The sequence below is a fragment of the Vigna umbellata genome, chromosome 1 (assembly GCF_029865625.1).
Source record: "Vigna umbellata cultivar VRB3 chromosome 1, Vumbellata_1.0, whole genome shotgun sequence".
Taxonomy (NCBI): domain Eukaryota; kingdom Viridiplantae; phylum Streptophyta; class Magnoliopsida; order Fabales; family Fabaceae; genus Vigna; species Vigna umbellata.
In genome coordinates, this window is record NC_142165.1 from 47,833,659 (window position 1) to 47,858,513 (window position 24,855).

A 24,855-nucleotide genomic window follows, 5' to 3' on the forward strand; every position below is an offset into this window, starting at 1 on the left:
AAAAAAATATCTTTTACAAATATTTGTTTTAAAGTTGCAACACTTGTTCAATTTTTTTGTGTGTGAAGAGAGTTTCAATTGAAACAATTTAAATCCAAATAAACATTAAAGGTATTTTAGCTGCATTCCTCATTTTTTTTAATTTCAATTAAAATAAAACTCAATTAATATATATAAAGTAAAATGTTCGATTTTAGGAATCTTGTGTAACCGAGTTGTTATATGGTGTAGTCCACTTATTCTGAGCATATAACTTTTGATGAGGCATGTGAAGACTGTTGTTATATTTGAACATAAAAGCTTATTCATTTATTGCTGAAAAATGATTTCCGAATGTTGACTCACAGCGAGTTCGTATCTTGAATAAGCTGTTCTTTACTTTATAATAGCAGTGTGTGCTTTTGGGGTCCACCTATTTTGGACCAAACTAGGGGAAAGGTATCATCCGCAGGCTGTCTCTATGTGCATGTTAATTGAGGTACAAGAAACTCAGTGCTTGGGAGTTATAACTCAGAACGTGTGTTTTCAATAAGATTTTATAATAAATTCTGAAATCTTCACTGTTCAAGAATCCATGCCACCTTTAACTTCACACAAGGTCTTCTTCTCCAGTGCTGCTTCAGCTTCTCTGCTATGTTCTTTTTAGGTCCCTCAGCATTATAAATACAAACAACCTCATAATCACTCTCTCTACATTATTAAACGAAGAATACAAAACATTTTGCCCCACATAAGTGGCTTATGTTCGATTCTTTCCCTTTATATGAATCATCCTTGAAGTTAACTTCAAGTCATTCCCATTCCCTTTATATACTTTAATTTTTGATTTACCTTGATTCCTCCTTAAGATCATTCTCTCCGTATACCACCCTTCGTTTCTCTTCATTTTCCTCACACTTCCCATGTCTCGTCCAGAAAAAAACCCTCATTTTTCTCGACCACCACAGCCTGAATTCGTCATAGATGATGATGATAAAGATAAACCACATATTTCACATGGCCCACGCCAAAAACGTCGTGCCCAACCACCCCCTCAGGTAATAGCTGCTGCACCTATACCTCCGAACGAAGAACGTGTTCCATTACGACCACCACCTCAACACGAAGACCATCTTCAACCACAACATCACCCACCTATTTCGCAAGGACCACGCTCAAAAAGAAGTCCTAGTAAGTATCCAACAAATCAAGGTTTGCGACCAGTGAAGTCCTCAAAGGTAAATTTCCAAGAGCCACCTCCCTCTGCCGAAGCCCCTCCACCGCTGCCACCCTCCGACAATCCTCCGCTGCCACGCCGTAAGCCCCTCAGTGATCTCCGCCACACTGGTATAAAGTTGCCGCAGGAGCAAAAGTCTCAACCTTTGACATGGTTAGGTGCGTGCTTGTGTGTGATATTTTGGCTCATCATAATCATAGGAGGGTTGATAGTGCTTATAGTGTACTTTGTTTTTCGGCCACAAAGTCCTCATTTTGATGTGTCTAGTGTGACCTTGAATGCTGCATACCTTGACCTTGGATATCTGCTGAATGCTGATCTAACCATGCTGGCTAACTTCACAAACCCAAACAAGAAGGTGCATGTAGACTTCAGCTCTGTCATCATTTATCTCTACTATGGAAGCACCCTCATTGCCACACAGTATGTTGAACCTTTCTCTGCTGCAAGGCTTCAATCAAGGTTTGCAACGATCCACATGGTGTCTAGTCAGGTTCAGCTGCCATTGAGAGAAAGCCAGCGCCTTGTCAAACAGATGGAGGGCAATGGCGTGATTCTCGAAGTGAGGGGAATATTTCGTGCAAGATCCAAACTGGGAACCATTTTGAGGTATTCGTATAATCTCTATGGCCGTTGCAGCGTCATGCTAACACGTCCTCCTGATGGCATTATGCTCAAAAAGAAATGCAGAACGAAGCGCTGAAACAATCGTTTAGCACCAAATTTGACGATATACTTACATGTCAATGTTCTTCAGAATTCGGGGGTTTTGGTCTTCTTAATTTGCCCATTCCTCCTCCAAAAATAACATGTTCAAAGCTTAGCCTTTTTCCCCTCCCCGCTACATGTAATTTTGTTTCTTCTGGAAAACTATTAGAGATTGTTATAAACTAATAACAGCATTCTTAACATTAGTTCATACTATGAAAAGTAGTATTATATAGATCCAACAATGAAAACGAAGCAACATATATAGCTTCCTACTAAACCAGCCAAAGCAAAAATTGTTTACAGTTTGCTCTTTAAATTTTTTTCGAGCTGATTGAAGTGCGCAGATGAGGTTTTGTTTGGCTTTAAAGGGATAATAACATAATATAATATGATAGTCATCTTATTTATTCTATTATATCCCAACTATCAAACCTAAGTCTTATAAGTTGAATAATTATTAAAAGATTAAAACTTTACCATTATCTAGAATAAGTGAATTCAGGCCGTTATAATTAATTACTTTCATTTATTTATGTAGGATAGAAAACAAATTCATCCCTATAGTATTTAGTTCTTCGATAAAAATAAATAAATAAAGGACGAAAAATGAGACAAAATGCCAAGGTAAATTGTATACAATTATTTGAAATATAAATTCAAATAAAAAAATAATATTAAAGTTTGATATAATAAAATATCAACACATATATATATTTAAAATTAAAAAAATAAAAATAAAGAATATTATAAAATATAAATTTAAATAAATTTAATTTTGTTAAAAATATTCAAACAATATTTTATTTTTAATAAAAATATCATTATAACATTTATATAAAAATTAAATATAGTTTTAATTTAAAAAGGATAAAATTATCTAATATTTTTTAGAAAAAATTAAGACTGAATTAAATAAAAATACAAATAAAAAATTAAATTAAAAAAACAAATACTTTACTTGACACGTGATAAAAAAAATAAAAAAAAGTAAAATATTAAATAAAATTTAAAAAAAAAACTCGAATCAAAACGTGATACATATTTAATATGTATAACACTAAATAACTTAATTGATATATATTTTCAAAAATACAAACTCAATTGTGATCAATAAAAATATGAGAATATATTTGAGATTTTCAAACAAATAAAACCATTCTAATATTTTAACCTTTTTACATTTAAATTAGATAAATACTAAAAAAAAATAATTCAACGGAATCAAAAATCCCTTGTCAAGTTTGATTGTATCCTTCAAACAAAAATGAGTAACTGACCCATCCCAAGTAAATATATACTCGTGGATTAACCTTAGTATTGCTCGTGTTAATTAAATGGCAAAGGTTCTTGTTACCATATATCTTCTTGTATTAAATGCCTAAAGTTATTGTTACCATTTATTTTCTCCACAATTACAAGAAGGATAACCGTTCCAACTTTTTAATTTAGATCACATGACAAACATTCCATAATATTTTTAAAAAAATAAATTTTAAACTTAATTCAATGTTCTAAAATATAAAATTGATTTATAAAACAATTTACATTTAATTATATATTACAAATTTATCTTATTTTTATTCAATAAAATTGATTTATAAAATAAGAAATCAAAGTAAATCTCTTACATATTATTAGTCACGTCATGATTTGGTTTAACTTACGCCAATATTTATTCTCGTCTTACGTACAACATAGGTAGTTAAACAGATATAATGGAATCAAGATCCTCTCGAGTGCTAGTTTCTCTCTCTTTATAGCCAATGTGTGAACCATAAGACTAATCTAAAGGGTTTCTTCAAATATAATGTCATCAAAGTTTAAGGGAGGAAAAAGTCATTACCACCCAGTAGAGGAACACCTTTTGTGACGTTTGTTTAGAACAATTGTTGGAAAGCCTTCATTGGCAAAATAAAATGTTGGATATATTTGGTACAAAAAGTAAAAATAAAGGTAATTAAATCATGATTTAATTAGTAGAATAGCATTAAATGTACTGTGATGGTAAAGAAAATTATGATTTTGAGTATTGAATATCATTCAAATGACGTTCAAACTGTACTAGCTTATAAAGATTTGATAGAAAATAAAGAAAGGAAAAGGGTGAACGGTTAAACGTAAAAAAAAAAAAAAAAAGGTACTAAATTAAAATGCAGAATATTCTATAAATTTTGCCCAAAGTAAAAAAGCTTTGTTTTTGTTTATATTTGTTGAAAAGATCAGTCGAAGACGGCCCTCCCGTCAGAGGGTGGTGGTAGTGGTTGAGCAATTCACCTGTTCCAATTATACGTCCTACTAGGGAGAGGTTGATGGATCCATTGATCTCCCAAAGCAGAATTAACGCTGATTCGCTCAATGGAAGAATTGGGCAAACAGAAGCTAACAAGGGTTTTAACTAAGTCGACAACTAGAACTTAGGATCATACCCAAACCAATAAAATAAATATATTAAGCTGATTGTATTTGTTAATTGCTTTCACGGAATGGTAACCAAAATGCAATAACAGAAGCAGCAGCAACATGATTGTACAGGGAAATAGCTCATCCTAAAGCGAAGAAGTGAAGATGCATTTATGTTAATTAAAATTAAACTGTCTTGGCGAACTTAACCTACTTTAACTCGAGTGAATGCACCCTCACTTTTATACTTCGGAGACTTACTTTCTCACTTTACAGGACCCTAATGCTAAACCAATAACCACCATGGCTGGCATTTTTTTTAAGAGATGGTATGTTGATGGATAACTACAATTTGTAACATGAATCAAAAGAAATCAACATAGATACACAAAAGAAGAAGATAAGAAAGAAAGAAAGAAAAGACAAGAAAAGGCCCAATTACAACAGAGGTTCAGAAAGCTCCATTTCATTAGAAGCCTCCTGTTGTGTAGCAGGTCGCTGCTGAAATCCAACGAAGTCCATGCCAAGCCACTGCCATGGCCAACACACATACCTAGGCCGATTTTGGCCCTTTGAATCTTCCCTGTTTTCAATGTCTTCGAGCTGATGAGTAAGCTCCTCAACTCTGTCTCTTAGTCTAGATGACCTCAAGTCAGCTAACTTAAGAGATTTTTCTGCTGCATCTCTGGCCGCCATGGCAGCAGCAGCTGTTTCTTCTTTGAATTTTAGTTTCTTCTCTGATTCTAACATGGATTGCTTTGACTCTTCAAGTTCCTGCTTAAGTGCTGCCAACTGCAGAATTGCATATAACGTGACCAAGAATATTCAATGAAAACATACAGCATTAGAAGTGAAAAAAAAACCACCAACAGGTGACTTTGTATGATCTCAACTAAAAATATCAATATGCTGTAATTACAGAAATGTATTTCTCAGCGACACCATAATTCTAGAGAGCAAAGGCAGCATCAGACAATGGATGCACAAAAATTATTCCAGCAAAGGAATTCATGGAAACAAGATATCAATCCACATAAACCATTCTTGCAATTTCATTAAAAAACTTAAGCTTGCTCGCGTTTGAGAGAATGCTCCAGTTTGAGAAATCAGGAAGAAAAAAAAGTGAATGATGCAACGTTCCATGAAATAACTGAAAATAATTCAGAAGCATCATGTTAATTAAACCCAACGGCCTCTTTAAGTTCTTGGAGTAAATAATCAATGACGTGGAGATAAAGAATTTACAGGTTTTCTAGATTTTTTTTGCAGTGCCCTTTCTTCTAAATACAACCCTTTATCCCACTTAAGTGATGTTGACTACATGAATATCATTTCAGCACGATTAAAACCCAAGAGTACAAAAATATTGTTTAGCGTGAGATCTTCCTTGATGACTTACTCCAACGCCCTTTATTTGTCTCCCTCTACTTTTCATGGGACTATAAAACCTACAATTTGACAATTCTGTGTTCAAACTACCTTAAGGATTGTCCATTTTCTTCAATTGGTGCTACACAAAAAATTTTCTTATATATAATCACTCCATATTTCATAGTTGCTTGTATAGCTACACATCCATTGTAACATTATCATGTGTTACCCAACCTTTCTCTCGTGTAGTATAGCTGGATATACAATAGTACAATAAATTTGGCTGTAGGTTTGATAGGTACTTTGCAATCAATAACATCCTCAGTAATTTCAAAATCGTTTTGTATTATTAAACAATGAAATGTTATCCCACTAGATGATATCAGCTACACGAATCACAGAACACCCTTTGGCTTGGTTAAAAACCAAAATGTTAGTTAGAGATCCCATATAATTAAACTAAGAAATTTAAATTTAAATTTCAGCACAATAAAGGAAATGTGATAGCTCTTAAGTATTAGAGACATTAACTTCAAAAAGGAGACAAAATTAAGGAATAGGAGAATGTGGACGACTTTCACTCCAGCCAAAGGCTCCTTAACAACTCAGCGGGTACCATTTGCAACCATTTTAACAATCCAAACATCTCACTGGACTCGATCACAACAAACTAGCAACTACTGTGTTTTACATGATTGGTTAAGCTATTCTCGTTGAGAATCCTATCCTCGAGCCTGCACAATATCCATGCATTAAACCCAAAGGTTCTTGCATATGAGCGAACATGTAAGGTATGTAATCATGTAAGCTTTTCAGATGGTTCATGACTACTAGCAGCAAGCTACTAGCTATTACAGTTGAGGTCCATCTGTTATCTGTTTCAAAGATGGGTAGCTCCACCCATGTTCTTGACAGCTAGGGGTCTCAAGTTGGAGTTAAGGAGGAGAGTTGTGCTGGGCCCTCAATGACCAAGATAAAAACATTACACCAAACATGTCCTAAAGTAGGGTAGAATTGATTTTGCTTAATGTAACTAGGATGTGTGATCAAATTAATCTAAATCTTATATTTACATTGAACATGTGTTTTCAATTGGAAAATGCTAGGATTATTTTTCAACAATAAAAGAAAGGGGATAATTAACAGTAAATTTTGAAGCCCTGACTTCCTCATTGAACATGACTAAGAGTAGAAAATTTCACAGCAACTAGAGATAGAGTTAAATTGTAATATATAAGTACCTAAAACCCGCTTTCTAAGTCCCTTCTATACAAAGGAGTATTAGAGATATTACATTGACTAAAGATACAGCCAAATAATAGTATACAAGTGGTTGGCAACCCCATCTTGCATTGTAGGAGTGAATTAAGCCTAAATCCACTTTCTAAGATAAAGTTTCAACTAGCACCCAAAATATCGTAAATTAAATTTCAAATACATTAAACTCTATGCATATTGGGCAAAGTAGAAAAAAAATCGGTCACATCCTTTACCTATAACAAGCAAGTCTATGAATATTTGAAAAATAGATAGCATACCTGTGAGACAAATTCCTGTTCAACACCTCTGCCTGCATCAGCCTCTTGTTCTGCTGCCACTTTCCATCTGTTAATTTCCTCTTCAGCAGCGGCGATGTCCATCATTAGCCCTTCAATCTGTATTACAAATAGGCCAAGTTGGTACCTCGTGACAGATGTATAAACAATCAAATGTCCCTAACAAATTATCCATGGACTAAGGGGTATACACAAACAACAAATTCTACATTCGACAAAAATACCTACATAAGGATAAAAGTGCCAACGATTAAGGAACTAGATCAAATTAAACTTATATAAAACACAGTTAAGCTTACATTTTCATTTGCCACTCTCTCCTTTTCTTCAAGTTCCTCTATCCGATGCATTCTTTGGTCAAGCTCCTTGGCCTGAGCTTCTACATGCTGCTTAAGTAAGCTCAACTCTGCCCTTAATGCAGTCAAGCAATATGCAAAGAAAAAAATTTATGATGTCAACACAACTGGAAATTGCAAACATGCAAGTTTTTCAGTCGACTGTAAGTGGTATCAAGGGGTATGATTTCCCTTCATCAAACTTTAAACTAGATGAATATCAAACAACTGCGATTTAATTCTATTGTTTGTCATATACCTTAATTCACCCACTGTATGCTTCAGCTCAATGATCTCAAGCTGAGATGCCTTAACAACATCCTCCAAAGCACCAGCCTGCACACAATGCGTCCATAAAGAATTCATGAGGGAGTCTTCAAAATGCAAAATGCTAATTTCATTAAAAAGTAGAGAGTAATGGATGCTTAACCAAAGAGTATATTTCATCCTCTTCTTTTTCCGTTCTATCCAACTTCTCATTTGAAGCTGCAACTTTTCCATCTCCGAGAAGCTTACTGAATTTGAAATCTATTCCAGCCTCCCTCAACCCGTTCTCTGCAGCTTGAAAAAGCTCATTCTTTCTAGATGATGGATCGATTGCCATCCTCTTGGACAATGCACTTCGAAGCAAAGAACCAATTTGATCCTTCTCTCTAACCAACCGAGCCACCGTCTCATCTAAACTTTTGATCTCACTATTCTTCTCCTCAAGCACTTCCTTTGCTTTCTGAACAACAATTTTAGTCAACTCAAATATGGACTCCATCCCAGCCAAAGAGGCCCGTATATTCTCCTCAACGTCTGTTTCTTGCGGAACAAACAAAGATTCAGATAGCTCCTCGGTGCCATCATCATCAATTATCTTAACAACACTGCAAATCTGGTTATGAATTTTGGAAACAAGGCTCAACTGGTCGATCAACAAAGGTCTCTGGGATTCTATTCGAGACTCCAAACTACTCAACTTGTCCTCACACTCACCAACAAAGTCCTTCAATTGCAAAGCCTCACTTTGCTCCTTACTCAAATTCTCCGCAACCTCATTCAGCCTCTTGTCCCTAACAGCCAAATCCCTCTCCAAATCCTCAACAATCGAAACCTTCTTCGCAACCTCATCCCTCAAGCCACTAATCGTGGCCTCAAGCTGAGAAACCTCAATGGCAATCTCGTAATTCCGCTGCTCCATTTGCTCCCTGGCCTCGTTCCTAGCCTTAACAGCCGCTTCATTCTGCTTCAAAAGCTCCTCTACAATCTCGTTGGCGCGCTTGATGATGCCGTACGCCACCGCCGCCATTCCCGTGTATTTCTGCGACCTCGGAAGCGGCAGCGCGCTGCCGGCGAAGTTGCTCACCTTCGCCGAGATCTTCTCCATGCCAGTGACGAGCATGTGGCTCGAATTCCCAATCTCCGATCGCAGCGCGTCGCGTTCCTTCGTCGTTTCTTCCAGTTGCTTCTTATTTTCTTCAAGTTGCTTCGCCGTCTCCTCCTTCTCGCGAACGGCGTCGTCTCGCTGGCGGCCAAACTCATCGCGCTTCTTTATAGCCTCGTGAGCCAAAGTCTTCAATCGGTTGAACGAAACCTGTAATTCGGACTTCGTATTTTCCGCGGCAACGCGCGCTTGCCGCTCCCGATCGAGTTCTGCAAGAACCTCCCGGAGTTTCTCGACGGAGACATCACCTGAGGAGGGAGCCTTCGTCTCTACAGGAATCGAATCACCTCCGTCGTCCTCAACGTCACTGAGCACTGCATCGGAATCTAGGTCGCCGGCGCCGGCCATTTAATTTAATAACATATATATGACAGAACTATATATGTGATGATAAACCCTAGAAATTGGAGCGACGCAATATTGATGGAGTAGTAAGTAGAAACTCTAATATAATGTAAAATCGTCTTCAGCTATGCTTATTGTTGCTGATGATTATAGATTGACGAAGAAACACCGCCAGAACGTACCTACCAGTCAGGTTTTGAAGAATTTAGGAATTTCCGATTGAGAATTTGTTTATTTTCTAGAATTTCAAATCAAAATTAAGGGTGCTAAAATAAAACCATTGGTGAATGATTATTTTGTTTTCTACTTGATGATGAATGTGTAAATGGAGAGAATAAATAAATATATTTAAAATGGGAAAAGAAAAGAAGGTAACATGGGTGGGAAGGAGGAGTTTTTCGCCACGTTAGGATTGGACGGGCCTGATCTAATGACGATGGCAATGGTGGGCGCGAACCCAGCAGATTGGAGTGATGGTAGGTGAAAAGAACGAAAGGAAAGTTGGTTTCGAATGTGAACACACATAGACTAAATGACTAAATGAAACGTGTATTTGGGGGAGAGTGCTCATTCATTCAGTAAGGAATATTAGGTTTAATAGTAACATTTATTGGTAATATTTTTAATTTTAGTTTTTAATTATGTATAATTTTGATTTGAATTTGTTACAGAATTTTTATCTCTTAATTTTATTAAACATAACAATTGGTGCTGTTACTTACAACACTATATTTATTAAAATTTTTAGATTATGCATATTTTTGAAATATATATATATATAATTAAATTTTGAATAAATAAATATGTGTATACATAATATTAATGAAAACATGCATATATGTTCGTTTCTATTTTATGATAATAGAGATAATAAAATTACTATTATTTTTAATATTATAATTACAAAATTAAATGTAAATAGTTTTATAAAATTAAATATAAATAATTTTGTAGATAACTTTTTAATTAAAAATTATTAAGTTCTAAAAAAATCAAATAAAAAATTAAATTTTAAAAAAAAGTTATTTAAAAAAATAAAAATAATTATATTATTTTAAAAAAATTATTTAAAAGGTAAAATTAGAAAATAAATTTTGATAAAAGAAAATTATTTACATATATAGATATAGATATTATCGATTGATAATATATTTTTTAAAATATTGTATATGTTTAATTAGTACTTATATTCAGTTAATGTTACTTCATAATGTAATATTCCACTGTTTATCTTAAATGAAACAGAATATCTAGGTATGAACACAAAACTATAAACTATAAGTATTACAAAAATACATATATGGATGAAAATAAATATAAAATAGTCAGGTTTAACAATCATGGAATAAAGTATTTTAAAAAACTGAGTAAAAGTTTCAATATTTAAACAAGCATAATATAATAAGTTGATATTTGATGTTATTTTGAATATATATTATCATATATTTACTTATCAAATATGATTAATATAAAAAATAAACGAATATGGCATACAGCATTATTTAATAAAAAAATTATATTACAAAATATATATTCATTTTCATTTCACTATAAATCAAAATATTAAATCTTTTCTTACTAGAAGTTTAGAACTTCAAAATTATCTTTTATATATATATATATATATACATATATATATATATATATATATAACTTGATAATAATAAAAAAATAACATTAAATAAATCTAAAATTCTTCTAAGACTATTATCACCTTCTAAATATACTAAACACTCCACATTGTTTGTTTTTTAAGAAAAACAAAATTTTATTGAAAACAAACTTTTAATCAATTTATAAAGTTTAAAGTTCGACTTCAATTTTTTTAATATAAAATTATTAAATATATTAAATAAACCTTGCTCGACCTATGAGGAGAAATGAGAGTTCATTTTTCAATAGAAGACTAAGGGACCAAAAAGTATTGTTCATTTTAAAATTTAAAGTTTTTGTTATGCTTTTGTTTCTAAAAAGTGTATCAGAATATTAGCACAAAATGAGTTTTTAAATTATCCATGACCTGAATTTCTAAGTTATATGAGATTATTGTAGATTTAATGACAACTTAATATGAAGGGGGTAATGCATATGTTGACTAATGACATCTTTGTAATAAGAATTCGTGCATTATAATATTTGTCACAATTTGTTTCTTGTATCTCCAGTGTGTCTTAAGCTTTAGAACATTAATGCTCTGGTCATCTTAGTTCTTCCAAAATGCATCTCATGCTTTCCAATCTGTCTTACAGTACATATTTTCAATGCGAGTCTTGTCAATCAGGAAAACACACTCGTTATACATATGGTACTCAAGTCAATAAAAGTGTTGTATCACATTTTTCCTTAGTTCACTTTGATATTTGGGGTTATAGTCATGTCAATTCTACTTTGGGTTTTTCTTACTTCGTTTCTTTCATTGATGATTTCTTTCGATGTACTTGGTTATTCATAATTAAAAATTGTTCTAATGTTTTTTCTATTTTCCAATGTTTCTCGACTAAAATTCAAAATCACTTTGGCACCTTTATTAAAATTTCATGCACTAACAATGCTCGTGAATATATGTCTTTCCAATTTGAGTCTTTTATAAGTTCACAAGGTATCCTCCATCAAACATCTTGCTCTCACACACCCCAATAAAATGGTATCGTTGAAAGAAAGTATCAACACTTGGTTGAAACTGCCCTTACCATTCTTCTTCACCATAGTATTCTTTTTCGCTTTTGGGGAGATGCCATTATAACATGTTATCTTATCAACTGCATGCCTTCCTTCGTCCTTAATAATCAGGTTTCTCATTCTATCTTTGTCCATGACCGTATTCCAAGTAAAGATAAACTTTATGCCAAATCACTTAAATGTATTTTCCATGGTTACTCACACCTTCAAAAAGGCTATCATTGTTTTTTTCCCTCAACTTCAACGTTTATAGTTTATGCTAATGTCACCTTTTTTTTAGACTACCCCTTTTACACTTCCACTATATTGGATGTTAATCTTATAGTCGAACCTTCAGAAGTCTCGCCTATTTTGACTCAGGTGATTGCTTCTTCTCAATGTCCTATGCTTGAATACCACAGACGAGTACAAACTCCTATTGTGACTCACTCTACTAATCCTCCAGCATCATCTCCTACTCCAATTGCCCTTTTGCCCATGCCTCCTACACCTAAACTTCCTCTTGCGGTACAAAAAGATACAAAAAGGTATTTGTTCCTCTCGTAATCCCAACCCTCTCTATGCTTTTATAATTAATTATCATCCTTTTGTCTCCATCATATTTCTCCCATGTTTCTTCTTTGGATTTTGTGTCTATTCTTAAGACTACAGGTAAAAACATTGTTGATCCCAATTGGCAACAGGCAATGGTAGAGGAGATGACAACCTTACATTGCAATGGAACTTGAGACCTTGTTCCTTTACCTCTTGGAGAGCAAACTATTGGTTGTCCTTAGGTTTATGCAATGAAAATTAGACCTAATGGTCATATTGATCGGTTAAAAGCTCGTTTGGTTGCCAAAGGATATACACATATTTTTTGTCTCTATTATGGTGACACCTTTTCTCCTATGGCCAAAATAACTTTTGTTCATCTCTTTCTAGCTATGGCTATTATTCATCATTGGCATATTCATCAACTAGATATTAAAAGTGAATTCTTACATGGTGAGTTACAGTAAGAAGTTTATATGAATCAACCCTTTGATTTTCTTGTTCCGACGATTCTCGTTTTGTTTGTAAGCTTCAATGGTCTCTTTATGGTTTGAAGCAATCTCCTCGGGCTTGGTTTGGTTGTTTTAGTTTTATCTTGATGCAGTTTGACATGACCAAGTGTGAGACTGATCATTCTATCTTTTCCTTTCACTCTGCTTTTGGCAAATGCATTTCCCTTGTTGTTTATGTTGATGACATTGTTATCACAAGCAACAATGAGACTGGGATTCGACAATTCAAAGAGCACCTTTCACAATAATTTCATACTAAAGATCTGGACCGTCTAAAATATCTCTTAAGCAATGAAGTTGCTCAATCTGCCTTTGGATTTGTCATTAATCAACTTAAGGCCATGAACATTCTTACTGAGACTGCTATGTTTTATTCTCATCCTTGTGATACTTCTATGGATCCATATATCAAGCTTATTCCGAGTTAAGGAGAGCCATTGAAAGACCCAAAAAGATATCGTCGCTTGGTAGGCAGACTCAACTATCTCACTATCACCAGACTTGGCATCACTTTTGCGGTTAGTATGGTAAGCCAATTTCTAAAGGCTCTTGTGATAATCATTGGGATGATGTGACATGTATTCTTCGATACATAAAAAAGGCTCCAAGATGAGGATTATTGTATGAAGACAAAGTCAGTTCTAAGCTCACTTATTACTCAAATGCAGATTGGGCAAGATCATCATTATATAGAATATCCACTTTTAGGTATTGTGGTCTTATCGGAGGAAACATTATATCATAGAGAAGCAACAAGCAAAATATAGTTGTTAGATCAAGTGCAGAAGCAAAATATCGTGCTATGACAACAACCAGTTGTGAGCTTACGTTGCTTAGGCAACTACTTCTACAACTAAAAATAAGAGACATCCATGAACCAAGGCTTATTTGTGACAATCAAGTTGCACTTCACATTGCATCAAATTCATTTTTTCATGAAAGAACCAATCACATTGAAATTGATTGTCACTTTGTTACAGAAAAGATGTTCTTTAGAGAAATCACTACTAATTTTGTCATTTGTAACAGGTTCGATACATACGACATATATCCTCCAGCTTTAGAGGGGGGGGGGGGGTTGTGTTAGAATAAAATAAGTTGTTATAAATTTTGAGATAATTAGGCGTATATGTATTATGCTATAAATACATGTTGTCTTATTTGCATTAGACACACAATTCATTCAGAACATATACGATTCTATGCGTGAAAATTTAGGGACTAAAAACATATTTAACATTTATATATATATTATTATTCAAACAAATAAATATATCACGACCACACAAGTATACACTAGTTAACTATTAAATCAATAGTTTAATAAATGGTTATACATGTTTTTAATCCTTAAATTATGACATGAAATTGTATGTCGTTCTTGTTCTAAACTTTGAAATTGTTTTGTCCCAAACTTTAAAAACAAATCGATGTAGTCCTCATCACCAAATAACGATAATAATTTGTTGACATGGTAAACTAAGTTCACACGTGTGTGTCCACATCAGCAAATAACACACGTGACAGTGTTGTTTGTCACCTCCACAAATATTTAACGTTGTTTAATGACAATTACATCCATTCATTAGTAAAGTTTTGAAATGAAAATAATTTGAAGTTTGAGACAAAAACAAATTTCAATTTTATATTATATTAGAGTAAATAACTTAAAACATATTTATCTTTTTAAAAAAATTACAAACACTTTATTCTTTAACGTATAAAAGATAAAATGTCTTATTGTTTTTCAAAATAATTATAAATATTTGTTCCAATAAACCTAATATAAATTTAAATATAGTTGAAATTCAAATGAAATAACAATTAAAACAATAAAATTATTATAAAAATTAAAATTGAATTCAATAGAATAAAATAGAATTATATATATATATATATATATATATATATATATATATATATATATATATATATATAAAAGTATTAATAGATATATAAGTATTAATAGATATGTTTATACCCGTTAACTCATAGTAGATATGTTTTTACTAGTTAACTATAAAGTAAATTTTCATATTAATATTATTTTTTTGGTTGAAGTGCAATTAGTTTGGTTATTTATTATAAAAAATATTAAAATAATAGATTTATAATTGTTTTTCACACAACCATAACTACATAATCTTACTTAAAAACATACGGGTAGGTGGCTCCATATGTTTTTAAATATTTATTTTTTATATATTAAAATTTTTGTAATACAAAATAGTAAAATTAAATGAGATGAAATTATAATAAAAAAATCAATAAAATTTAATTGTTATTTAAAATATTATTATTTTTTATCCTCTATCAAAATATAAACAATGTTAAAATTTCAATTTTTGGACATTTTTTATAAAAATAGTTAATGAAAAATGTAGTGATAATATGTATTTATAATGTAGTAGAAACATTTAAATTGTAGATAATATAAAAGGAACAAAAATAAATTAAAAACATACAAAATTGCAAAAAGAAAAAAATAATCTTTTACGTTTTTATTTTTATAAGCAATATATTGGTCACAAATTTTTTCAATTTATATTTTTATATTTTATATGTAAATATGTATAATATTTTTTTAGTCGAGTTAAAGTTATCTAATATTAGGAAATATATTTTTCTTTTTAATTCTAAAAGATTAAAAATAAATGTAATCATTTTTGTGTATATATTCTGATATAGACACACGTGTTAACATTTGGACACACGTGTTAACATTTGGACACACATGATATTATTGTTTGTCATATCAGCAAATTATTAACCTTATTTAGTAACGAAGACTACATGTATTTATTTTTAAAATTTAAAAATCAAATAATATAAAATTTTGAAAAATTAACAAAATCCAATTTTACCATAATTTAAAAACTAAATAGATATTTAACTATATGATAAATAATCAGTTTTCATACCATTAACAGTATGTTTAAAAATATATAACAAAAATGTAATAAAAGTTTAAACTCAATGAAAAGATATGCAAATAATAAACAAATACTATAAAGATAAAAAAAAAAGAAATGAATATTAACTTGAAACAATAAAAAAAACAGCTGAATATATCTGAGTTAAAACATAAAAAAACTATGAAAAAACAAAAGTCAAGAATTTTTCTGAAGTTAAAGCTATTGAAGCACGAATGGCTTTCAAAGATTTGGGAGAGGTCAATTGTGATTCTTAATTCTAATAAGAGGAATTTAGTGTAACATATTCCAGTAAATTGTGATTCTTAATTTCTACATAATTATATTTTTTGTTTTTCATAAAAGATTAAAATATTTTTTTAAAAATATATGATATTTATTAACTTTTATAATTATAATAAATGCTGGTGTTTTGTAGTCCCCACTCACCATCTTCTTCTTCCCTTCTCAGAAAGTAGTTTTATGAAAAGAGGTTTTATTGACTATGGATGTAGTTTAGTAGAAGAGGCATTTCTTGGAAGTTACGTCCTTTGGAAAAGTAGGACCCACGAACATAGCGAATGTGTTTGGACATTCCATATCAGCGCGTAAACATTTACCTGACAGCGCCTACGTTACAGAGAACGATACAGGAAAACACAAAGTAACTTCCACTTCCTCTTCCTGTTCAACAAAGGAATAAATAAATCCAAATACAATTTCTTGTCTCAATTTCCTAATATCGGTGCGAATTGACTAATGCATAATCACTCACTTGTTATCACAATATTCATTTATTTGTTGAATGCAGATGTAAACAAAGTTCATCAACTAAACTGTTAATTAATTGTCCTGTAGTATGATTTTAATTAAGGTTTTTACTTAATTTATTATAAATAGTTGATTAGAGGAAAAGCTTGAAGAGGTGTAGTTGACTTGACCTTGCTAGCTTAGTTTCCTTCTGACAGGAGTTTTCTTAATTCATTGTCCTCTTCCTCCTATTTAGTTCAACAACGAGAAGCTATTCTAGGTTACGTGATTAGCGTGATTCATTAACATATCCACCGTGTTCTTAATTCTATCACAATTCATTTGCAAATCTTTCGTGGAAACAATGCTTCTAGAGGTATGGAAAAAACTCAATAGAGTTTATGTTTCATTGCAGCATTTGTGGAAAAAGATTGATACGTCGGTCGGTTTCATTTGATTCAGTCTTCATTCTTCCTTAGTTCGCGACTTAGTTTATTTTCTTGGTCTACTCTTTTATATTTGTTTTTCTTTCGACGTGAGATGCACCATTCAGTTTTACCTTCCAAGAATTTGTGGTTTGCATAATTTTATTGCTGATCAGAGTTGTAAGGTTTTGATTTCTTATTCGGTGAACATATATATGTGTGTGTTAGGTTTTTAATTTGACAATTGACATGTTTGCAATTGTAGCTTGAGACTTGGACTGCTTTGGTTGTTTTGTTTCTGCTTGTGTTGATTCTGAAGGAGTCGATCATGGGAGGTAAGAGTTCGAAAGTCTGTGAAAGAAGGCATGCTTCATCGTATGGATCTGCTGGTTCATCGTCTTCATGGGATACCTATGGATACCCTCAGACACCAAACGTTTACCCACAACAAAATAATTATCATACGCCTCTTCATAACCGTGCCCCCCCTCCATTCCACGACTATTCACAGCCAAAAAGGAGGTTGGATAGGAGATACTCCAGAATAGCTGATGATTACAATTCACTTGACGAGGTAGTTTGATTTTCGATTATGCAGTGTTGTTGTGATTTTCCTAGGTATAATTGTGTGTAATATTTGGGCTGTTTCTATCATTGACTCCTGTATTCGGTAAGAAAGGGGGACATGGACCTGGGGGTTTGGGACCTCATGACATTGACCCGAACTAGTCCATGCCTTCCTACCGTTTTCAGAAGATAATGTGAACGGGTTCAATTATAAAGTTTTAAGTCTTAGCAGTCAGCAGAAAGGGAGGGGAAAAAAGACAGGGATCAGAATATTTTTTCTGAAATCGGACTTCAAATTTTTTACTATGATTGTCCACGTTGAAAATCGAAATATTTAATCTCTTAGGTCTCAATAAGGATTCCTTGTAACAAAAAACAAGCGAAATTCCTCGTTTTGTTATGTTACTTTTTCCACAGTAAAGGGTGTTAGAAACATTGTCAGAGCTGGAACACCAAAACGATCTTGTTAGTATTCAAGAAAAAGAGAATGTATATAAAATACTGAATGTTGAAAAACAATCTGGCGATCCTCGCCTAGAATTGTTGCTTTTTTAGTCTATGAGCAAAGCTTTCGTAGACACTTCTACCCCTTTTTTTAATCAGACCTTTATACTTCAGCTGATCTTAAAACTTGGCATGATCTTTAAATTCAAGCCACGGAGTATAGTTAAACAAGTTCATCTGAAATGAAGAGCTATTTAAGAGACTATTGTTTCTCGTTTTTACTGTTGTTCACGATAATGTATGCATGAATCAGCTGAACATCTCATAATTCATTTTATAATATTGAAAGCAGTATCGATGTTATCATTGTCTGATTTGGCCACACATGGTTAAGAGAAAACTTGGTCAGTAGCCAGTACATTTTCTCGGAACAAACTAGTTCAAGAGTGCAACAATGTTGGTTTGAGAAAATATTTGGTTGAAGATTACTGTACCTTGCCTTAGTTACTTTTTTCTTTTCTCGTATTTACATATCCAAAACAAATGATAACACAAATAATAGTTTAGTCAATAATGTTATTCTTATTAGTTGTTTCACTCCCAAACATTACCATTCATACAGTTACAACTCACAGAACGAACACCTTATTCTGTCAAATGATGAAATATTTTCGCACAGGTTACGAGTGCTCTTTCGCACGCTGGACTCGAATCTTCTAACCTCATTGTTGGCATTGATTTTACAAAGAGCAACGAGTGGACAGGTTTTATCTCTTATACATGTATTGACGCTTGGATTTCTTGAGTTGTGGCACTAAATTGGGATAATTCACCTTGAAACCAGGGAAGAGGTCATTCAACCGAAAAAGCTTACATCATATAGGAAGTGACCATAATCCTTATGAACAAGCAATCACGATTATTGGGAAAACTTTAAGTGCTTTTGATGACGATAATTTGATTCCTTGTTTTGGTTTTGGAGACGGTAGGTCCTGATATAAATCTCGATGCTTTTCAAATTGCTTTTGTTTCCAAATTGCAAAGTTGATCGTGTTTCTTGTCTTTTTTTCCTGTCAGCATCAACGCATGATCAAGATGTCTTTAGTTTCCATTCAGATGAGAGGTTCTGCAATGGATTTGAAGAAGTTCTGTCAAGATATAGAGATATTGCTCCTCGCCTGCGTCTAGCAGGTGTTGCCTTCACCACTAATATTAGGTAGCATTTTTAATCCGGTTCAGCATAACTCATTGCATTTGTGTCACAGGACCCACTTCATTTGCTCCTATTATTGAGATGGCTATGACTATAGTTGAACAAAGTGGGGGCCAATATCATGTCTTGCTAATAATTGCTGATGGACAGGTATATTTAGTATATATTTCATATAAAAAAGAACATTCATTTATCATGTTTAAATATGCACAAGTCATCAAATACTTCATTGGAAGTAATCACGCTGCCTTTGCGAGCATGACTCTTAAGTATTACAGATAAAACAACTAAAAGTTTTAGTAGTCACAACAGCAAATTTTGTTTGCTTAGCATTGTATTTGATAACAATAATATCTACCTTACGACACAAATATCTTGCCATTGACAAGGCTGCAGAAGAAAACTGATAATTGTTAGATTAGCAAGATGTGTCTGAATTACATCTGTTCCCTACAATATTTAGACATGATTAATTGTTAGATGGACATTAGAGTTGAACTTCAGAAGGAATTACTGTAGACATACAATCATTGAACGAATAGTTATATCTGGGAGATTATTAGAAAATTTGTTTTAAAATGTGGATTTAGACTTAACTCAATTTCATAAAAGGTGAGGATCACGCCTCATTTATATAGATTTTGTAAAATTGAGCTAAGCCTAAAATTACATTCTTAGATGAAGTTTATTGCGTATATCAAGAGGTGCTGGACCTTTAATAAACATGTTGTTAGTGTTTGGAGCTACAAGCAACTCCATCCGTCACAATTTTCACCAGCATTCTTTTTGGACTGTAGTTTGGATTGTCAAAGAATCTCCTGGCATGGGCAGGTCTCCTATGTTGTCCCCCTCTTCATCAAATTACATTAGCCAACAAATTTGGTCAAGTAGAAAAAAAAAACAGTTATCTTGCATCTTCAATGGGTGTTAATAGGATGTAGTCTTCTATAGTGAGATATGAGATCTCTATCTTTTTATTCATATATGAAATGTCTTAGTGTTCATTTAGTACGAAATGCCCTTAATTTTTGCCCGTGCTTCAATATATCCGAAGTAATTTTTTCCGCAGGTATTCCTTTTTTAAGATCTAAAAAAGTTAATACCTAAAATTTTGGCACAGGTGACCAGAAGTGTTGACACGCAACATGGCCAGTTAAGTCCACAAGAACAGAAGACAATTGATGCAATTGTAAAAGCAAGGTAAAATTTTGTTGTTTTCTCTAATTAGGAATGGCCACGCTGAATTCTAATACTCTCTTAAAATTGCAGTGAGTATCCACTTTCAATAGTTTTGGTGGGGGTTGGTGATGGACCGTGGGAAATGATGAAGGAGTTTGATGATAACATTCCAGCCCGAGCATTTGACAATTTTCAGGTTTGGTTTAATTCACTTGGCCATAATTACACCTACTATTTTGCCGAAATGTGAATATTTTAGTTTTGGCTGCATGTAGTTTGTGAACTTTACAGAAATAATGTCAAGGAATGTAGATTCAAGAAGAAAAGAGACAGACTTTGCTCTATCAGCTCTGATGGAGATACCTTCCCAATATAAGGCAACTATAGATCATGGCATCCTGGGGTAATAAATGAATATTATATGGAAAAATCTGGTACTCGTAATCTATTGTAAAAGTTTCTATTGGGGTAATAATTGAATTTGCATCATGTTTTCATTGTATGAAATTAGTGCACGGAGGGGACATTCACCGGACAGGGTTCCTCTGCCTCCACCTCATTATGAGAGGACTTCTATCCGCAGCACAACATCTTTTCGTCCAAACAGTTCTCAGCAAAGTGCACCTACGTATTCTGACTTTGATAATGTTAACATGGCATCGTCTTCAGGTGGCTTATATGATAACAAGGTATTTAAACCATTATTTTCCAACATTAGATCTGACTTTCATATAATCCTGAGACAGTTTTGCTTTCATCAGATTTTTCTGTCACGTACAACAAGTTGACAATGATTACATATACACGGTTAATTTTGCAGGTTTGTCCAATTTGTCTGACTAACGGGAAGGATATGGCATTTGGTTGCGGGCATCAGGTAACATGTTCAATTATATGCTAAAACGATTCATCTTGAATGTAATACTATCAATAGGGCATTGTATTAACTTTATGTCCTATTGTTATTTCCTCAAATGGTGCAGACTTGTTGCGAATGTGGAGAAAACCTCGAATTCTGCCCCATATGCCGAAGCACAATCACTACAAGAATAAAGCTTTACTAGTTAACCTTGCATGGGAGAAGGTTAGTTACGTTTAACAGTGTTATTAATCGAGTGCTTAATTGATTTAATAAGTCATAAATTAACATGATGCATCACCGGCAGGGTAACAAAGATAGGAGTAGGGTTGGCCTGGATCACGAATAGAGATTTTTTTTGCCTTGTATTGTACGAAGTGAAATCGAGCAGTAGTGAGTGAGTGTTGCCTCATTGTATATATGATGTTTGTGCGTTTGAAAGGAGTCATATTTTGAAGCCAGCTGCTTGTAAAAAAGTTACTTGGGATCTTTTTATGTATAATATTTTAGTTTTCTTCTTCAGTGTAAACCATGTGAACTGTAGAATAGCCGATTCACCCATGAACTATTAGTTTTTTATTTTGTCTTTATCCTTTCACTCCGTTGTCATTGATGACCAATAGTTTTACCTTGCCACAAAATCACCATAAACAACAATATCCGAAACAATCAATGACTTATTTATTTGTTCTGTTACCTTAGTGCAAGTGTCTGAAGTTTGGTCCCCTTCTTTTTTCTATCAAAGCAAAGCCATGGAGTGCACGCACCACACAGATTAAGTTGCCATTTTCTGAAAGAACGTGCCGTAAGGTTGCATCAAATCACCTACCCGATTATTACTTCTACTTTTGTGTGACCTTCATTCTCTCTTTTGTCTTACTTATGCTCCCATTTCTTTCTTTCTAATTCTTTTAATTGCATTAAATCTGTCAGTCTGTCTATACCTTTTCTCTTATTTCTTTCTCTTCCATCTCAATCAACCCTGAAAAATGAAGTGCAGGGCACTTTTATACACTATGACAATGCAATACCATACTTGGGTGTCACTCAAACTGTTTTCTTTAACGGGAGAAAATAATTGACAGATGGTTTGATTTTACAAGTAACCATTTAAATTAGTAAACAATTGCTTTGCTTTGTCTTTCATGTAATTATAACTAGTATTTTGACTTGTGCAAACGCACAGGGTTATTTTTTTAGATGAATGAGTTTTATTTTTTTAAGTAATTGAAAAAAAAATCAAGAAGTTAAAAATAGATATTAATTTTTAACTAGTGATGATAAATACGATTTAAAATAAGAGACATCAATTTTATAATGTTTATAAGTGAATACAACAATCTTGAACATTCAGAATCATGACAATACTGATTGTAGGAATCATTGTTTTGTCTAATATGAAGTTTCAACTTTTTGAACATTTATGCATGTATTTGTTATGAACATCCACAAAGAACTGTTTACTGAATTTCATTGTTTAGAAGACCATTATAATTTGTACATATAAAACCTATACAACTTTATTAGATTTAAAATGGGATTCAAAAAACAAAAGAATACAATACAATAATTGACAAATAATTGAAATAGTGTAAGATTAATTTGTATATCTTTTATTAAATATTTCTTTTTAAATCACATTCGTAGTTGTAGTGATTACATTTTCATCTTCATCCAAAATTAATATTTTCAATCTGTTTTTTTGTTTTCACTCCAGAAACTACTACATATAGTTGTCTATGATTGAATATGAGACGTGAAAGATAAAGTGCAACTTTAAAAAGAGTTTGTCTTTGACTTTTGTTTATTGTCATGACAAAGCATAGACATATAAGAAATTGTCTCCTTTGAATGACATGCTAGAATAAGAGGGAGTCAAATTTATTCTTGGTATGAATATTTTATGACCAACATTTTTTTCTGTTATTATTGTAGTATAAATAACCCAAAATCATTGACTTGCAATCTTTTACCATAACAAAGATAATTTGTTTGATCAATGTTTCTTAAAAGCATTATAAATTCACCAATTTTTAATTTAATCCTATGATTGGAAATCTCTGAGTATTTATATCATTGAGAAACTCTAGAGTAAATTACTCACCTTGAATATTTTTATCTTCGTCAGTAAGTAGCGTCTAAACTTAAATAAGTTTCTTTTTCACTAGGTATCAAAGATAAAATCAAATCATTTCCTATTCAATAAAGTCATTATAGGACAAAGTATAACCCCTCATAAAAGAAACCACGATTCATGATTCATGATATTCTTAATAAAGTAGGATAAACAAAGTTCACTAAAGAAAGTAAAGGTGTTTCAGATTCTTGAATTAAAAGATCTGATAGCATATACAAATATTGTCTTCACTATTTTCATTCAAATTAGTATGTCCATCTCCAATTTGTAGAATTCAATCAGCAAATTCTTTTATAGCTCTTGCACTTTGATTTGAAATTGTAGTTTTAATCTCATGTTTTTTGAAAGTTTTAGAATTGTGCAATGTTCATTTTTAACTCTCATAATATCTCTCAAGGTTTTATCAAAAGCATCAAAACATAACTTGCTCATCATAAGTGTTTCATCCCATATAATCAATTTTGTTTTCATCAAGATTTTAGCATAAAGACTTTCTTGATTACTGTTGCAAGTTGATTCATCATTGATAGTCATAGGTATGCAAAAAGTAGAATAAGTAGTTTTACCTCTAGGAAGCAATAAAGATCCAATACCACTTGAAGCTACGTTTAGGACAATAATTCTCTTTAACTAATCGCAACTGACAAAATTTCCGTAAAAAAGTCTTTCATATACCATCGTAACCATATAAGAACAAGAAGCGACCTACTTCTAAATGCATTGATGTCATGGTCTCTTTATACACATATAGTTGCTCATGAGTTAGTATTTAGAATAGAGATTGATGAAGATTATCCATGAGGGACTTTTTGTATATAAAAAGTGATAGGGATATTTTGATAATGAAATAGTTGTTGAGATGTGAAATAATAAACGAGACTAAAAAAGTAAATAAGTTTCAAAATTATAAGTGAAAATAGATTGATAATTTTATTAGGTATTTATCTTGACAGTGTCAAGTGTCATTCTCACTTAATCAAATATCAACATAAAATGCAATCACTTGTTACTATTAAGTGTGTTAAAATTTCTTTTTATAGTTAATTTTTTTGCTTTTGATTATAATTTTAGATTTTTTTAAAATATTATAGATAGATATTAAAATATTCATGATGAAGTTAATTTTGAACAACCAAACTATAAAAAAAACATTGTACTTTATTCAAAATAATATATATATTTTAAAGCTTTAAACACTAGATATTATTTCATTAAATTGTGTTTAGCCTTTTGACTATAATCGAGATATTAAAATAACGTTTTTTTTTCAATGTTAAAATA

At 32.3% G+C, this 24,855-nt stretch overlaps 3 protein-coding genes across 3 annotated transcripts; 2 read left to right on the forward strand and 1 right to left on the reverse strand.

Annotated features, from left to right (window-relative positions):
- The first annotated feature begins 379 nt into the window (after positions 1–379).
- On the forward strand, positions 380–2,257 carry LOC124831477 (uncharacterized). The gene has a single exon (XM_047305473.2). The coding sequence runs from the start codon at positions 903–905 to the stop codon at positions 1,917–1,919; it is 1,017 nt and encodes a 338-aa protein (XP_047161429.2). The 5' UTR covers positions 380–902; the 3' UTR covers positions 1,920–2,257.
- A 2,217-nt stretch (positions 2,258–4,474) lies between these two features.
- Positions 4,475–9,808, reverse strand: LOC124831464 (paramyosin). Its single transcript, XM_047305456.2, has 5 exons — positions 8,020–9,808; positions 7,849–7,925; positions 7,554–7,665; positions 7,237–7,353; positions 4,475–5,119 (listed from the first exon to the last, which is right to left on the reverse strand). The coding sequence occupies exons 1-5, from the start codon at positions 9,364–9,366 to the stop codon at positions 4,766–4,768; spliced, it is 2,007 nt and encodes a 668-aa protein (XP_047161412.1). The 5' UTR covers positions 9,367–9,808; the 3' UTR covers positions 4,475–4,765.
- Positions 9,809–16,794: 6,986 nt separating this feature from the next.
- LOC124831466 (E3 ubiquitin-protein ligase RGLG5-like) lies at positions 16,795–22,035 on the forward strand. The gene is made up of 13 exons (XM_047305458.2): positions 16,795–17,126; positions 17,441–17,749; positions 18,866–18,950; positions 19,031–19,171; positions 19,264–19,377; positions 19,452–19,549; positions 20,520–20,599; positions 20,669–20,774; positions 20,854–20,981; positions 21,090–21,267; positions 21,399–21,455; positions 21,562–21,662; positions 21,745–22,035. Exons 1-12 carry the CDS (start codon positions 17,115–17,117, stop codon positions 21,640–21,642), a joined length of 1,389 nt encoding a protein of 462 aa, XP_047161414.2. The 5' UTR covers positions 16,795–17,114; the 3' UTR covers positions 21,643–21,662; positions 21,745–22,035.
- Positions 22,036–24,855: the final 2,820 nt, after the last annotated feature.